Source organism: Macaca fascicularis, chromosome 16, assembly GCF_037993035.2.
Source record: "Macaca fascicularis isolate 582-1 chromosome 16, T2T-MFA8v1.1".
Lineage (NCBI taxonomy): Eukaryota > Metazoa > Chordata > Mammalia > Primates > Cercopithecidae > Macaca > Macaca fascicularis.
Window position 1 is genome coordinate 46302195 of NC_088390.1, and position 18792 is coordinate 46320986.

Genomic DNA, 18792 nt, shown 5'->3' on the forward strand with positions numbered 1-18792 from the left:
TGGAGATAAATAGTTATAGGTACATAGAAAACTAACCAAAGGACAAGACAACTACTAGCACCAAAAAAAAAAAAAAATAATACTGGTTTGGGGAAAGAACTGTAATCAGTTTTAAATATTTACAGAATTACAATAATACAAATGCCAAATGCTGGGAGGCTAAAGGGGAGAAGTAATGAGAAAGGAGAAAAGGATAGGAGGAAGACAACAGAAAGTATCTAACACTGAAAACTCAAGAGAAAAGCAAAATATGCATGCTACTTCAGAAACTATCAGAATAAAAAGGAAAAATGATTGAAAATTATTTACTTCAGATAGTGGGAATTGGTGAAGAATAGAATTAGGGCAGGGTCTACTGCTTTTCTGTTTGAAGCCAAGTGGAATTCTTTGACATATTTTTTCACACACACTGTGAAAAAAAATAAAAATTTAAAGAGGAAAAAAAAAGTCCAGGAACCAATCCAAGTACATATAACAATCTAGTACATGATAATAGCAAAACTTCAAAACAGGAAAAATTATTAAGTGACACTGGGACAACTGATCAACTATTTGGGAAAATATGCAATTAGAGCCTGACCTCATACATGCATGAAAATAAATCCCATAAACAAGAGAGTTAAATGCACAAACAAAACTATAAAAGAACTATTAAAAATATCCTTATAAATTTATAGAAAAGGATCTAGAAAGATCCTCATGAAAGTGTTCATGGTGTTTGCTTCTGGGAAGCAGAAAGGGGGATGGGATTAATATAAGGGAGAACATTTTAATTTTTATTCTCTATTGGTTTTTATAATGTTAAAGGTTTTTCAAAAAATGTTATTACTCTTTTTTTTTTTTTTTTGAGACAGGGTTTTGCTCTGTCACCCAAGCTGGAATGCAGTGGCATGATCACAGGTCACTGTAACCTCCACCTCCCGGGTTCAAGCAATCCTCCTGCCTCAGCCTACTGAGTAGCTGGGACCACAGTCATGAGCCACCACACCCAGTTAATTTTGTGTATTTTTTGTAGAGACAGGGTCTCACTATGTTGCCCAGGCTGAACTCAAACTCCTGGGCTCAAGTGATCAGCCTACCTCAGCCTCCCCAAGTGCTGGGATTACAGGCATAAGCCACCATGATTGGCCAAAAACAATTTTTAAATCTGCATTAAGTCACCTGTATTTAACAATACTGTCATAACCTCTTAGGTATAAGGATCTGAGTAAAAATTGTGAACTACAAGAAATAGCGGTGAATCATGCATCTACTTAACTATGGCCATTTCTTTCATTCATTTATTCAACAAATAATACGAGTAGTTACTAAGTGCAGGCTCTGTGCCAGATGCTGGTTATAAAAAATTGAAAAAAAGAGACATTGCACTTGTCCTTATAGTCAGTCTGGTAATGAGGCAAACAAAACAGTTAAACCTACAAATAAATAAATAATTATAAACTTCAGTAAGCATTGTAAAGAAAAAAGACAGGGCCTTGAGACACTAGAAGAGGGATGAATCTTGAATAAATTACCTACACGGTAATGCATATAACATGACCTGTAACAGTATAAAAATGAACTGTCATCAAAAAGTCATCTGGCAGAGTTTATTCAGAAACAGAATAGTGAGGTGGTTTAGAGGACCAATTCCAGAGTCAGACTGCCTGGGTTTTAATCCAGCTTCTACTCACCAGGTTTGTGACATGAACAAGTTATTTAAATACTCTGTGCCTCAGTTTCCTCAGGTATAATTGGGAAAAATATTAATACCTTCCTGATAGGGTTGTTATAAAGACTGAGTTAAATTCTTTTATTCTGAAAACTGTCAAACCCAAAGAAAAGTTAAAAGAACATGACAATAAGCATCAACTCACATGAACCTGTATTTGCAGGTGAATTAATATTTCTAAAGTGCTTAGAAGAGTGTCTGGCATATAACACAGTAAGCATCAGTATTACCATACATATGCAGTTGTGTTAAATAGCTATTTTAAATAAAAGTAAATTAAAAGCGTCAATTAAAAGAAAGAAGGGTAGGAAGGAAGAAAAAATGGGGTATGGGAGGAAGAAAAAGGAAAAACAAAACAGCCTAAGGATCACCCCAGTGTTAACACTTTGTAAGAAGGTCAACAGCGCACTCTGCTGGACCCAAGTGTCTTCCACACACCAGGCCCAAGTTATGAATTAAAATAATATGCTACTGCTACATTAAATCAAATATAATTACTTTAATTAAAGTACATAAAGAATGTTAGCACTTATTTATGAATAAATAAAAAGCAGGTATAAGCATAAGAATGTATCTGAAGACAACCCTATCTATTGTGAGGGTTTACTAAAAAAATGAACAGAATATAAATAAATCTAGAGAAAATTATTAGGAATGATAGAACAAAATAATATCAAAATGTTAACATACTATTCTAAAAAACAATGTTTTTCTTAACTATATTTTGACCACGTGGAGGCAGATGCCTCACTAGATCTTTGACATATGAATTGTCAGATTAAGAAAATGAATCTAAACTGTAAGGAAAGGGATCAAGCAGTGGACACTAGAAAGTTAATCATATAAGAAAAGGTACTGACACTATTTTCCGACTTGAAAAGAAAGTCAGGAGACTAGAAATGATAGAAAAATAAAGAGACAACTGTCTAATTTTCCAATCCACTGGGTGGAAACTAAATTATTTTCATAAAAACTAAAAAAATTTGAAGAACCTAAAAAGTTTAATGTCAAATTCAGGGGAAAACAGAAATCATCAAACTAATTTATCATTTAATTTATAGAAGAAAATATGTCAAAAGTAATGCAACTGCGGATTTGAAAAACATGAGGACTCTAAGACTTACACCTTTGCAGGGATAAGAGAACTAAACTATTAATTTATGAATTCAAATAAATATTTTTATTTAAAAACAATACTGTACTCCCTAGTATCATATAATAAAAAGCAAGACAGGAAAAGCGTCCTTAGAATTTAAAGGTGCTAGAATTCAATTAGGTATAAAGTATCTCCTGACCTTGTGATCTGCCCGCCTTGGCCTCCCAAAGTGCTGGGATTACAGTTGTGAGCCACCGTCCTGGCTAACACGGTGAAACCCCGTCTCTACTAAAAATACAAAAAATTAGCCGGACGTGGTGGCAGGCGCCTGTAGTCCCAGCTACTCCGGAGGCTGAGGCAGGAGAAGGGCGTGAACCTGGGAGGCGGAGCTTGCAGTGAGCCGAGACCCGCCACTGCACTCCAGCCTGGGGGACAGAGCGAGACTCCGTCTCAAAAAAAAAAAAAAAAAAAAAAGATATAAGGTATCATTAAATCCAGTCCCACATTCTTTTTCCTTCCATATAAAGGAACTGGTTTTGACAAAAAAGTTACTTACCCAAGTCTCTCAATTTACCATAAAATATATATATATATAAAGGTTGGAGCCAAAACCTTGATCTCTGCTAAGGCACCAACAGTTTTACCCATTCTTGCTTTTGCACCACCAGTACAAATGTCAAGACAATCTAAAAGGCAATAACATTTTTTCCTTTTTTTTTTTTTTTTTTTTGAGATGGGGTCTCACTCTGTCATCCAGGCTGGAGTGCAGTGGTGCAAGCTTGGCTCAGTGCAACCTTTGCCTCCTGGGCTCAAGCCATCCTCCCACCTCAGCCTCCCCAGTACCTGGGACTATAAGTGCGCACCCCAACACCTGGCTAATTTTTGTACTTTTTATAGAATCAGGGTTTCGCCATGTTGCCCAGGCTGGTCTCAAACTCGTGAACTCAAGTGATCCACCCACCTTGGCCTCCCAAAGCGCTGGGATTACAGGCGTGAGCCACCACACCTGGCCTACAACATCTTAATATTATTACAAAAATAATTTTCACCTCACAGACCACCCCCTAAAAAAATTTCAATATCTGGAACTTCCTGGACTCCTCCTTAAGAACTGTTGCCCTAAGGATCCTGAAAGAACTTTAAGGAGTTGGAGAGTTTACAAACATTAAAATACAGAACAGAAAAAATGACTTTCAGATCTCTCTCTAGTCTAATTCTCTTATTTTATAAATGAGGAACTGAGGCATAGATGAATAGACTTTGCCATCCCACACATTAGTAACAGATGTGACAGCATTGAGGACTTCTGAGTTGGTTTCTACTGTCCTTTGTATTATACTATTCTTCCTCTTTTGTCAAAAATTGATTTAGAAAATTCCATATTTTCCTTCTTTAAAACTAAACAATGGCATTAATACATACTTTCCGTGGAGAAAAGGAGTTTATCTTTCCCGATGGGGAGTTGAGTTTTACAGTCTTTCCTGAATCAACTTTTGCATCCAAATTGTGTACTTCCGTTCCAAAGCAATGACGTTTTCTAATCTGTAAACACAGAACCAAAATGAAGTTTAAGGTAAACTAGAAGTTTAACTGGCTAGTTGTTCTTAAAGGCCAAAACAGCTCTATGTATTTTTTTTCTGCATCCAAAAAAAGACTATTTCTAACCGGCAATAATAAAACAAATTTTAAAAATGCAAATAAGCACCTAATTACAACACTTAAATGAAATAGAACATAGTAACGACTCATGAATCTTAGCCAAACTATCTTTAATTAGTGATGTATCAAAATTAGAGTATTGTAAAATGAACTTCTCATAAAACAGTCCCATCATATGGACATCAAATATAGTATTATTGCAAAGTCCAATCACATATCTGATTGGAAAATAAATCAAAATTTAAGCATAATTCTATACTGAAAAGAACTCATAATAAAACTTTTAATGTAAATAGTCATAATTTCCTACAGGATGGAATAAATTACTCGATTACTATTATTACTGTTACTTCCTAGGTATTTGATAAACCAAGTTGTCTTTGACTAAATTTCTTTTATAAATATCACTAAGTTTTCTTTCCAAACTGTATCCATGCTTTTTCCTACTTGTGAAAGATCTATTCACTAATGTTATAACTGGGGAGAAAAGCATTTCTATTGGTAATCTCATTCCTGCCAAAAATGAAATGAGAACCAATGAAGTGAGGGAATAAATGTTTTATGTTGAGCCCTACCTGAGGACATGCAACTCTATATACACATTTTGTCGGGGGGAAATCTCTATAGGTTCACACCTCATTTGCCATTGGTACTTTGATAAAAATAAACTAGTTCATTCATTTCTAAAAACAAGGCTGAATTATAGAAATTTATAAAGATTGTGAGTTGAACAGTTAAACTACATAAGAATGCAAGAACCTCGAGTATACTCAATTAAAAGTATCCAGTTACTTACCTACAAATAACATCCTAATTAATAATTTTTTTTATTTTATGTTTTTATTTATTTATTTTTTAGAGACAGGGTCTTGCTCTGTCACCGAGGTTGAAGCATAATTGCATGACCTTAGCTCACGACAGCCTTGAACTCCTCGGCTTGAGCAATCCTCCCTCCCAAGTAGCTGGGACTACAGGCTCATGCCACCACACCCAGCTCTTTTTTTAAATTTTTTTTGTGGAGAAGGGAGTCTTGCTATGTCACCCAGGCTAGTCTCAACTGCTGGACTCAAGAGATCCTCCCGCCTCAGCCTCCCAAAGTGCTAGGATTACAGTCGTGAGCCACTACATTCAGCCTAATAATTATCTTTTTTATTTGTAACTAAATCTATTAAAATCCCAGCCTTCCTATCTCACTGCCATGAAATCTGAGAAAATACTGTGTTCATCTGCATCCAAATTTCATTTAAAATATCCGGTAATTTGGCCAGGCGTGGTGGCTCATGCCTGTAATCCCAGCACTTTGGGAGGCCGAGGTGGGTGGATCACAAGGTCAGGAGTTTGAGACCAGCCTGATCAACATGGTGAAACCCCGTCTCTACTAAAAATACAAAAATTAGCTGGGCCTGGTGGTGCACGCCTGTAATCCCAGCTACTCAGGAGGCTGAGGCAGGAGAATTGCTTGAATCCGGGAGGTGGAGTTGCAGTGAGCCGAGATTGGGCCACTGTACAACAGAGCGAGAGCAACAGAGCAACAGAATTGGGCCTGAGCAACAGAGCGAGACTCTGTCTCAAAGAAAAAAATAAAATAAAAAATATATATATGGTAATTCAAGCCTTTTAGTAATTTTTAGAAATATGCATATTTTATCATGTATCAATCTTAAAATTTCAGTAAGAATACATCTTGCCATTACATTAAAACTATCAATTCCAAAACATCCATAACATTAATAATCATATCAAAGGTATTTTAGCCAAAAGAAAATCCTATTTTAAGATAAAAACAATAGAGGAGTTAAAAAGTGCAAAGTAGTACATCACTAAGATATGCCTTAAGTAAATATTTTACTATCAAATTCCTCATATATAAGAAACACCATGCAGTTTCACTTGAGTGACATGTTACTGTGAATAATCTGCTATAATAACAAACTCCTTTGTGACAAGTAACTCTACAAAACGAAATTACAAGAAATTACCATTTAATTTATGGCTGTCACATGACCCAACTAATCTCTACAAGTGTATTAAAAACTTGATACTTGACTACCATGTTCAGCTGTAACTAACTGGATTATTTCACTGCCAAAAAACTCTGTTTACCTGCTGTGTAGTTTCTAAGGGTCGAATTCTTTTCTTCTCTACTTGAAAATCATCATTTTCATCTCTGTATATGGATGCCTGCTTCTTAGCAGATAACTTTGCAGCCAGAGTGGTTTTTTCAGGGGAGTCTTATATAAGAAGTAATAAAAAAAAATAGCATAAGTAACTTACACGTAGGCAGTTTTTCTAGAAGAAAACTGGAACCAGGATGTAAGGTTTATTTCTAGAAATTTCATACCATAATCTAAAACATGAAACTTAAATATGTTTAAAAAGCACTTCTCTACTATTCAGTTTACTTTATCAAAGATCTTGAGAAACATGCTTTCAATAGGAAAAGTCCAATTTGATTTTTTAAATAGCTTTATGTACTTGTAGACTACTCCCAATAACATGATTTAAAATGTGTAACTGCAAGGATCTCTGAAGAAAATATATTTCATGTCTGTAAAAATCTTTCTTTACAGTATCAACGTATCTTTTCTCTTAAGTTTCTCCACGTTCTTTAGACCAAAAACATTGATTATAGAATCAAGCTCATATAATCTGTCTTTTAATCTCATAATCCTGAAAGCTCCTTCTCAAGGTCATCAAGGACCTCTTAATCACCAAATAACATTAATTATCCCAATCTTACAAATGTGAACACTAGGTTTTTAAAAGTCCAGTAGCTTGCCCAGTATCATATGGTTATTAAATGGTAGAGCTTGGATGTGACTGAATCCTGCTGTGTGACTCCAACATCCATATATGTAACCTGTTAGGCATACAGCCAAACACTGTCTTCTTGGAACATAGCAAACACATTTTCTTCTTCCTTAATGTCTGTAACACTGTTCTTAACTATTCTCATACATTAGTTTCTCCCTTTTCCTAAATATAAATATTCTTAAAGGTAACTTCCTTCCTCTTTGCTTCTCTCTAAACATTCTCTCCACTCCCATGGCTTGAATTAATTTAGCAATCTTTTTTTTTTTTTTTTTTTGAGATGGAGTTTCCCTCTTGTTGCCCAGGATGAAGTGCAATGGTGTGATCTCAGCTCACCACAATCTCCACCTCCCGGATTCAAGCAATTCTCCTGCCTCAGCCTCCTGAGTAGCGGGGATTATAGGCATGTGCCACCACACCCAGCTAATTTTGTATTTTTAGTAGAGACGGGGTTTCTCCATGTTGGTCAGGCTAGTCTCGAACTCCTGACCTCAGGTGATCCACCCACCTCAGCCTCCCAAAGTGTTGGGATTACAGGCATGAGCCACCGCACCCAGCCAACAATCATTTATTACATTGAGTCTATCCCACGGCCAGACACCATGGAAAAAACAATGAAAGAGAGAATCCTTGGCCCTAAAGGATTTACAGCAGAGAAAGACCTACATGAGCAGGTCCAATACTGTTTTCAAAAAACAAGTTTAAGGCTGGCCCCACTGGCTCACGCCTTTAATTCCAGCACTTTGGAAGGTCAAGGCAAGAGGATCACTTGAGCCCAGGAGTGACCTGCCTGGGCAACGTGGCGAAATCTCATCTCTATTAAAAATACGAAAATTAGCTGTGCAAGGTGGTGCAGGCCTATAATCCCAGCTCCTCAGGAAGTTGAGGCATGAGAATCCCTCGAACCTGGGAGGCAGAGGTTGCAATGAGCTGAGATCGCGCCACGGCACCCCAGCCTGGGTGACAGAACAAGACTCTGTCTCCAAAAAAAAAAAAAAAAAAGAAAATGAACCTATGCCACACAGCACTGATTTTCAAGCTTTTTCTAAAGTGTAGGACTATTTTCTTTTTAAAGAAATGTTGCAGCTGGGCGCAGTGGCTCACACCTGTAATCCCAGCACTTTGGGAGGCCGAGGCAGGTGGATCACCTGAGGCCAGGAGTTTGAGACCAGCCTGGCCAATGTGACGAAAGCCCGTCTCTATTAAAAATACAAAAATTAGCCGGGCGCGGTGGCTCAAGCCTGTAATCCCAGCACTTTGGGAGGCCGAGGCGGGTGGATCACGAGGTCAGGAGATCGAGACCATCCTGGCTAACATGGTGAAACCCCGTCTCTACTAAAAATACAAAAAACTAGCCGGGCGTGGTGGCGGGCGCCTGTAGTCCCAGCTACTCGGAGGCTGAGGCGGGAGAATGGCGTGAACCCGGGAGGTGGAGCTTGCAGTGAGCTTGCAGTGTCGCGCCACTGCACTCCAGCCTGGGCGACAGAGCGAGACTCCGTCTCAAAAAAAAAAAAAAAAATACAAAAATTAGCTGGGCATGGTGGCGCACGCCTGTAATCCCAGCTACTTGGGAGGCTGAGGCAGGAGAATCACTTGAATCTGGGAGGCAGAGGCTGCAGTGAGCCAAGATAGTGCCACTGCACTCCAGCCTAGGTAACAGAAAGAGACTCCATCTCAAAAAAGAAAAAAAAAAAGAAATGTTGCTTAAAATTTCCAAAATAGGGATGAAAGACCTAGAACTTCCCTGATCCACTTTCCCCCTTCCCTTACGAGTCATGTTTCTTTCTTTATAAGGTTCTTAGAAACACAGTTTGAAAACCACTATACTCTAAAAATCCTCATAGTTTTGCCTTTCAGAAGTAGGTCTTTAATGTACCTAGAATGGATTTTTGTATATGGTATAAAGTAGGGCTCCAATTTCAATTTTTTCCATATGGACATCTAATGGGCCCAGCACCACCCAAGTTCTTCCTTTCCCCTACAAGCTATAGAGGCACTTCTATAAAAATATCAAGTTTCTGGATACATGTGGGACTGAATTAGGGTTCTCTATATTTTTATATGGATCTATCACTGTGCTAACCTCAGTCTGTCTTAATTACTCTATATTTACATACAATAAATCAGTATATTTGGCGGATCAAATCTCTCGCCTTCACCTGCTTTTTCAAAACTGTCCTGGCTATATTTAATCCTTTGCATTTCCACATATATTTTAGATAAGACAGGTAATTTTGAGCTCCACATGTCCAGGCAACCAGTAAAATAACCACAAAATAAACCTAGATCAGTGATTCTTAACCGGGCCAATTTTAACACCACCACTTCTCATCCTAAGCACACCGGGCAATGTCTAGAGACATTTTTGGTTGTCACAAAAAGAGCGGAGGTGGAAACACTACTGGCATCCAGTGCATAAAGGCCAGGGGTATTGCTACACATCTCACAAAGGAGAGCTCCTACAACAAAGAGTTATCCCACTCAAAATGTTAGTAGTGCCACCGTGGAGAAACCCTGTCCCAAATAAATAAGGGGCAAACTGACATGGGCCCATCAAGAGGGTAGGGAACGTCCACCCAAAATGATCATTTAGTTTTAGAAAACTGAACTGCCATGTGCCAAATAAGGGTAACCCCAATTCATAAAAATAAAAATCATATTATCATCACACACAAAAAGGCTTATCTTCCTGGTCTTTATAGCAAGGGAGTTTGGAGGAAGTTCATCAAAGGGGTAAAATCTTTAAGATACAAAGTTAAAAAGAAAGAAGATATCTCCCGGTTATGTTTTTTAAAATCTTCAAGAAACCTAAGAAATGCCCAATAGAAAAATGGAGGCTGGGCACGGTGGCTCACGCCTGTAATCCAAGCACTTTGGGAGGCTGAGGCGAATGATCATTTGAGGTCAGGAGTTTGAGATCAGCCTGGCCAACATGGTGAAACCCCATTTCTACTAAAAATACAAAAATTAGCTGGGCATGGTGGCAGGTGCCTGTAATCCCAGCTACTCAGGAGGCTGAGGCAGGAGAATTGCCTCAGCCTGGAAGGTGGTGGGTGCAGTGAGCTGAGATCGCACTACCGCACTCCAGCCTGAGCGACAGTGTGAGACTCCACCTCAAATAAAAAAGAAAAGAAAAATTGCAAACAACTTGATTAGGCAATTCACTAAAGAGGGTATCCAAACGACCAATAAACATATGAAGTCACCAGAGAAATACTAACTAAAACCCAATGAAAATACCACACATACACAAGAATGACTAACATTTTTTTTTAAACTATAAATATCAAATACTAACAAAAATGGTGAATAACTTTCATATACTGCTGCAGAGGTTGGAGGGATCTGACCAGGGACACATAAATTGGTTCAACCGCTTTAGAAAATGTTGTCAGTATCTACTATAGATATGTATATACTATGTATACATACGTAAACATATGTATATACTATGACCAGGAATGTGTCTATAGACAATACTTACCTATTTGCACCCCTCTGAACAAGAATGTTCATAACAGCACTATTAAACAATACTGAAAACAACCCAATGCCTAACAACTGTAGAACAGATTAATAAACTGTGGTATATTCATACAAGGAAATAATACACAAAAACAAGAAGTACTATTATATGCAACAGCATGAATGAATCTTACACAAATAAAATATTAAGCAAAAGACAGACACAAGAGTACATATATAATTCTACTTCTTTTTTTTTTGACATGGAGTTTCACTCTATTTCTATAAAAGGGCAAAACTCATCAATGGTCACAGGAGGACAAGAATTACCTATGGAAAGAAGAGACAGTGACTGAAAAAAGATGAAAAGGGCCTCTGGGGTGTTGATAATGCCTTTTTTTTTAAATCTATGTAGTAGTTATGACAGTGAAAATCCATCAAGCTATATGCTTAGGATTTGCATTTTTCTATATTTAGGTTACAGATTAAAGGATTTACTTACAAATATAAAGAGAGTACCAGAATACAACCTTGATTTTTCCCATTTAGACTATTCTAAATAACACTGACTCACAGTAATGTCAAAATCAAGTTGTGTACATATGGATAACTCATTTTTGATGAAGACGCAAAGGCAATGTGGTGGATAAAGGATAGCCTTTTCAACATATGATGCTGAACAACTGGATATCCACATGCAAAAAAATGAATTTGAATCCATATCTTGCACCATATACACACATTAACTCAAAATGGATCTTAGACCTAAATGTAAAACCTAAAATTTTATCTGATCAAAGGCTTGTATTCAAAATGTTTAAAGAAGTTTAAATAAGAAAACTATGGCCGGGCCGGGTGGCTCACGCCTGTAATCCCAGCACTCTGGGAGGCCGAGGTGGGCGGATCACGAGGTCAGGAGATCGAGACCATCCTGGCTAACACAGTGAAACCCTGTCTTTATTTAAAAATACAAAAAAGTAGCTGGGCGTGGTGGTGGGCGCCTGTAGTCCCAGCTAATCGGGAGGCTGAGGCAGGAGAACGGCGTGAACCCAGGAGGCGGAGCTTGCAGTGAGCCGAGATCGCACCACCGCACTCCAGCCTAGGCGACAGAGCGAGACTCCGTCTCAAAAAAAAAAAAAAAAAACCTAATAAAAAATAGGCAATTATTTGAACAGACATATCATCAAACAAGATACACAGATAGCTAATAAGAACATGAAAATATGTGAAATAAAAATTAAAACCACAATAAGATACCACTCCATGCCTAATAGAGTAGCTAATATTAAGGCCAGGTGTGATGGCTCATGCTTATAATCCCAGTGCTTTGGGCGGCTGAAGAAGGCGGATCACTTGAGCACAGGAGTTCAAGACAAGCCTGGGGAACATGGTAAAACCAACAAAAACTACCAAAATTAGCCAGGCGTGGTGATTGCATGCCCGTAGTCCCAGCTACTCGGGAGTGTGAAGTGTGAGGATCACTTGACCCTGGGAGGCTGGGGTTGCAATGAGCCATATGAGCCAAGATCACAGTACTGTACCCAGCCTGGGCAACAGTGAAACTCTATCTCCAAAAAAAAAAAAAAAAAAAGAATGGCTAATATTAAAAGGACTGACCATACCAAGTGTACACAAGGATGTGAAGAAATTGGAACTCTCATAACTGCTGATGGGAATATAAAATGGTATGACCACTTCATGAAACAGTTTAGAAATTTCTTAAAAAGTTGGCCAGGCATGGTGGCTCATGCCTGTAATCCCAACACTTTGTGAGGCCCAGATGGGTGGATCACTTGAGGTCAGGAGTTTGAGATCAGCCTGACCAACATGGTGAAACCCTATCTCTACTAAAAATACAAAAATTAGACAGGTGTGGTGGCACATTCCTGTAATCCCAGCTACTCGGGAGGCTGAGGCAGGAGAATCACTTGAACCCGAGAGGCAGAAGTTGCAGTGAGCTGAGATCGCGCGCCACTGCTCTCCAGCCTGGGCAAGAGTGACCCCATCTCAAAAAAAAAAAAAAAAAAAAAGGTTAAACATACACACCTATGAAGCAATCTGGTCATTCTGCTCCTAGTATTCAGCCAAGAGAAATGAAAACATACATCCATACAAAGATGTAGACACAAATGTTCATAGTATCTGTCTTTGTAATAGCCCAGAACTAGCAATCACCCAAATGTATGTAAACAGCTAATTAGATAACCAATTTGTGGTATATCCATGCACTCTTAATCAGAAACAAAAAAAACAATTAATATATTAATATATGCAACAACATGGAGGAATCTCAAAATAATTGTCATTAAGTGAAAGAAGCCAGACAAAATAAGTATACACCCTGTGTGAATCCATTTATATAAACTATAGAAAATGCAAACTAATCTATAGTAACAAAAAGCAGATAGGTGGTTGGATAGGGAGGTTAGTCACAGAGGGGTGGGAAGGAGGGATAACAAAGGTCCTGAGAAAACTTTTGGGGAAAGTGAGCATGTTTAAAAAACTTTGGAGAAAGTGAATACAGGGTTGGTGCGTATGTTCACTATCTTGATTCTGGTGAAAGCTTCATGGAGGTACATATGTCAAAATGTATCAAAGTGTACCATTTAGGCTGGGCCTGGTGGCTCACACCTATAATCCCAGCACTTTGGGAGGCCGAGGCAGGTGGGTCACTTGAGGTCAGGAGTTCGAGACCAGCCTGGCCAACATGATAAAACCCTGTCCCTACTAAAAATACAAAAAATTAGCTGGGTGTGGTGGCAGGCGCCTGTAATCCCAATTACTTGAGAGGCTGAGACAGAATTGCTCGAACCCAGGAAGTGAAGGTTGCAGTGAGCCGAGGTCACACCACTGCGCTCCAGCCTGGGCAACACAGCAAGATTCTGTCTCAAAAAAAAAAAAAAAGTGTACCATTTAAATATATGCAATTTGTTATGTCAAGTAAACCTCAATAAAGTTGTTTTTAAAATGTTGTATATAAATATTATACACGAGAATTCCTATAATTAGCTGAAAATTAATCCCAGTCATTCCTAACAACAAATATTTATCTAGCACCTACCATATGCCAGGCACCCTGCTAGAGTTCTAGGGATACAATGGTAAGCAAATTGACAATATTCCAAACCTCATGAAGTATACAGTCTGCCAAGGAAGCAGAGATTAATAAAAGATTTAGATAGACACATATAATACAAACTGTAACAAGTGCTATAAAGGAAAGGTACACAATGAGAAGACAGACTATAATAGGGAAATCAAATCTACTCTGACAGAAAAATCAGTGATGGATACCCCAAGAAAGTCACATGTAAACTGAGGAAGAAAAGGATAAGTTGAAGTTGGAACTTTGCTCAGAAAAGACAGTAATAGAAGCAAAGGCTCTGAGGAAAGAGAAAGCATAAATCTTTGAAGGAAAGGAAAGAAATCCAAAAGGCCAAAATCAAAACAATGCAGACAACACTATTGGTCACCTATTTAACAAGTATTCCACTCCTCTTTCCTCCTTCCCACCGGAAGTTTAATTATCTACCATCCTTTGTATGGTTATGTGCTTTAGAGGAAGGTGACTCCATCCTTGATTTTAGGAAATGGATACTGTTTGTTTTGACTTAAGTCAATCATGGCAACCTGTGTCTCCCTGCCAGTGACTAGTAAAGAAATAGCATGAGTAAAAGCAGAAAAAAAGGGTTATTGGATGCTGTAAACAAGAAATGGTAGTTTGGACTATGGAGGTACCAATGGATACAGAGATGTGTATGAAGAAATAAGAAAGGGCAAAGTTTCCAGGATGTTCCCTAGGTTTCTTAGGTAAATAATAGTCTATCCTTTCTATATAGTCAAAAGCAGGAGAAATATTTTTTAAATGTATTATTAATAATTTTATGTTACTCTTAATATATTTCTCTAAAATTAGTAAAAATTATTTAAAGGTCACACATAAACATACCTGATTCTCATGTAGGATATTGGTCTCAGAATGCCAGGCAAACTTGTCAAGAATGGATCAATGAGGCTAATTAGATTTTGTCTTAGGATACAAACATTGTTTTATAGAATTCTAACATACAATTAACAATACTGGCTACGGCCGGGCGCGGTGGCTCACGTCTGTAATCCCAGCACTTTAGGAGGCCGAGGCGGGTGGATCACGAGGTCAGGAGTTCGAGACCATCCTGGCTAACATGGTGAAACCCCGTCTCTACTAAAATTACAAAAAAAATTAGCCGGGCGTGGTGGCGTGCGCCTGTAGTCCCAGCTACTTGGGAAGGTGAGGCACGAGAATGGCGTGAACCCGGGAGGCGGAGCGGAGCTTGCAGTGAGCTGAGATTGTGCCACTGCACTCCAGCCTGGGCGACAGAGCGAGACTCCGTCTCAAAAAAAAAAAAAAAAAAAACAATACTGTCTACAAATAACATCAATTTTGGAAAATCATTTATTTTGCATTGCCTTCATTAAAAAATTATTTAGGCCAACAAAATGTCTCAATAAATTAAAAGTCAAACCAAGAATTTAAAAACATCTAAGGATTTTTGACCACTCTGTGTTATTTTAAAATAATTCCAGAGAAACTAGAGATATATAATCAGTTATGCTAACCAAACTTATATAAATTAGGGCTTATAACAGTAATAATGAAGAATCTTATTACAGATATCAACTGACCCAGACAAAATATAAATTACCTTGACAAGTTAATGAAGTGCTTTTTCTTTCAGAAGGTGGTGTGCTTGGATAGTTGAAATGACGTGAAGTTCCTTGATTCATGTCATTGTTTGTAAAATCCTTTGAATGGCATGTACAACAACATGACAATGGTACTTCAGTTTTCCCACTTATGCCCTCATCTGCTGGCTTCTCTAAAAATGAAAGAACCTCTATTTATAATATATCTAATTAAATAAACATTAATCATTATCTGCAGCTAGGGTAACTAACCAGCCCAGTTCACCCAGGATTGGGAGATTTTCTAAGATACAAGATTTTTAGGGCTGACACCAGGAAGGTACGTGGCAAACCTGGACAAGCTGGTCACTTTATCTGCAGCATCAAATTAGGACAAGAGAGAAATATGCCAAAAACGTTTGGTTGGACACACTGGCTCATGCCTGTTATGCTAGCACTTTGGGAGGCTGAGGCAGGCACATCAGTTGAGGTCAGGAGTTCAAGACAAGTCTGGTCAGTATGGTAAAACCCTGTCTCTACTAAAAATACAAAAATTAGCCAGGCACCGTGGTGCACGCCTGTAATACCAGCCTCTCAGGAGGCTGAGGCAGGAGAATCGCTTGAACCCAGGAGGCAGAGGTAGCAATGAGCTGAGATTGCGCCACTGCACTCCGGCATAGGCAACAGAGCGAGACTCTGCTTCAAAAAGAAAAACAAAAACATTTATAGGGAAATTATCACCAATTTATGTAACCTGTACAAATCTAATAATCTAAGATTAATAATGTAATAAAAGTACAACTACTCAAGTATTCATTAAGATTCATCTAAAATTCAAGAATGGATTGAAACAAGGACCTAAAGTATATTCTTAATTTTCCCTAAATGAAGAATTTGAAAGTTCAATATATGAAATAATAATCTAACACATAAGGATTAAATCATTCCCCACATTATACTTCTATTTCAAATACAAAATTTTTTTTTTTTTTTTTTTTTGAGATGGAGTCTCGCTCTGTCACCCAGGCTGGAATGCAGTGGTGCAATCTGGGCTCACTGCAAGCTCCACCTCCCGGGTTCACGCCATTCTCCTGCCTCAGCCTCCCCAGCAGCTGGGACTACAGGAACACACCGCCACGCCCGGCTAATTTTTGTATTTTTAGTACAGACGGGGTTTCACCTGTTAGCCCGAATGGTCTCAATCTCCTGACCTTGTGATCCGCCCACCTCGGCCTCCCAAAGTGCTGGGATTACAGGCGTTAGCCACTGCGTCCAGCCAGAAACATGTTTTTTGATGTATTAATTCTGATACTTGCATCAAAATACATTTTAAGGTCAATATTCAAATCAATAAAATAGGTAACTTTAGTGCCTAAATATAATACCAAATTGTAGTAAGTTTACATTGTGTGCCTACCTTGTATCCAAATGTACAATTCATATACCCCCAAAAAAGCTAAATAATTTATTTTTTAAAATAATTAGTATTGACATTGTTTTCCCATTTGTACCACATAAATATTTCTAATTCTATTTTCCAGACATCTGCCATTAAGACCTGATGTTAGTACTGATAAACTCATTTTTTCCAAAATTAGCATCAGTAAGAATCAAAATGAACAACAAAAAGCTTATGAAATATTTACTTTTTTTTTTTGAAACAGTTTCGCTCCTGTTGCCCAGGCTGAAGTGCAACGGCGCAATCTTGGCTCACTGCGACCTCCACCTCCTGGGTTCAAGCAATTCTCCTGCCTCAGCCTCTCGAGTAGCTGGGATTACAGGCACACACCACCTCGCACAGCTAATTTTGTATTTTTAGTAGAGACGGGGTTTCTCCACGTTGGTCAGGCTGGTCTCAAACGCCAAACCTCAGGTGATCCACCCGCCTTGGCCTCCCAAAGTGCTGGGATTACAGGGGTGAGCCACTGTGCCCGGCCTTAATATATTTTTATTAGTAACAAACATTTCATTTAAAAATGTATATATATACACCTATATACACATACATACATATATACACATACCATGTTTAACCTCAAATTCTCCTAATACTTTAGGTTAAAGCCATCTAATGTAACTAAAATGTATCCAATATTATATTTCTGATTCACTATGTAGTTTATATAGTCTTTCATAAAAGTAAATATTAATAGGCATTTGTTAGCAAACAAAGTAAAAATAGCTTGGCCTGGTGGCTCATGCTTGTAATCCCAACTACTTAAGAGGCTGAAGTAGGAGAATCATTTGAGCCCAGGAGTTTGAGTTTACAGTGAGCTATGATCACATCACTATGCTCCATCCTGGGTGACTCCACTCAAAAAAAAAAAAAAAAAAAAGGAAAAGTAGTGGGAAGTAATATAGATTCATACAAACAATATTATACTAAAGTTCTGTTTATCTGGCATTTAAACAAGTAGAAAAATCAACTAGAATGCATTATTTTTTATATATCCCATGTGCTAATGTTATGAGAAAGGAACAGATAAGTAAATATATTAAAGGATTTCCCCCCTAAAAAAAAGCAATTAGTATGTGTTATAGCATCATGACAGCCCATCTCTTGCATCTTTTACATACAAATTATCATCTAATTATTTTCATAATGATAACTCTAAGCATCCAAAACTTTGTTTGTTTTTTGAGACAGGGTCTTATTCTGTCACCCAGGCTGAAGTGCACAATCACAGCTCTCTGCAACCTCGACCTCCTGGGCTCAAGTGATCCTACCACCTCAGTCTACCAAAAATTGATTGTCATTTTTTGTAGAGATGGGGTCTCACTATGTTGCTCAGGCTGCCAAAAGTCTTTATGTACTTTTCAACTCATCAAAAGAAATTATGTTCAATACTATTTTAGCATTAATTAAACATATTGAAACTCTTTTGGAAGATATATAACTTATTTTAAAGAAACATCATTAAATGAGTATTTAAGTTAGCGACAGCATGGCTGAACCAGTCTGGATAAACAATACTGTATTATATTTTTTCAGGTCCCAGTGAGAAACTTGAAGATATCAAGCAACTACTTACCACTAAGAGATTGTTGCCATGCTAAAGCAGAACAAAGTAAGGCTAAGCTTTTTCCACTTCCTGTGGGACTCTCCAACAAACAATGTTGCTTACTGTTTAATCCTCTGAGAATCTATGAACACAGGAACCAATGAAAAAGATTAATAAACATTTTAACTTTATAAAGGTCTCTCTCCATCTGAAGTATAAAGAATAGCAAGAAGAAGTGAGATTGCACTCCAGGGAACACAACGATAGCAGAAGGAACTCGTATTCAGTTAAATCCAAACTGTATTCCTTTACACCTTTCCCTAAGATTATCTTGGACTTACGAAAATATCAAGCACAAGAGAAGAAATGAAAAGAGCAATCTG

General features: G+C 38.0%; 1 protein-coding gene across 4 annotated transcripts in view; it reads right to left on the minus strand.

Annotated features, from left to right (window-relative positions):
- BRIP1 (BRCA1 interacting DNA helicase 1) overlaps nucleotides 1-18792 on the minus strand; it is a 180926-nt gene that overhangs the window by 158146 nt on the left and 3988 nt on the right. For 3 of the 4 annotated variants that reach the window (XM_005583892.5, XM_015438383.4, XM_074019090.1), the window contains exons 3-6: nucleotides 18440-18551; nucleotides 15428-15601; nucleotides 6570-6697; nucleotides 4230-4349 (exon numbers count right to left, since the gene is read on the minus strand). In XM_005583892.5, the coding sequence (XP_005583949.4) occupies nucleotides 4230-4349; nucleotides 6570-6697; nucleotides 15428-15601; nucleotides 18440-18551 (534 nt within the window). The remainder of the gene's footprint in view (nucleotides 1-4229; nucleotides 4350-6569; nucleotides 6698-15427; nucleotides 15602-18439; nucleotides 18552-18792) is intronic. The other variant, XM_045375116.3, reaches the window with a different exon arrangement.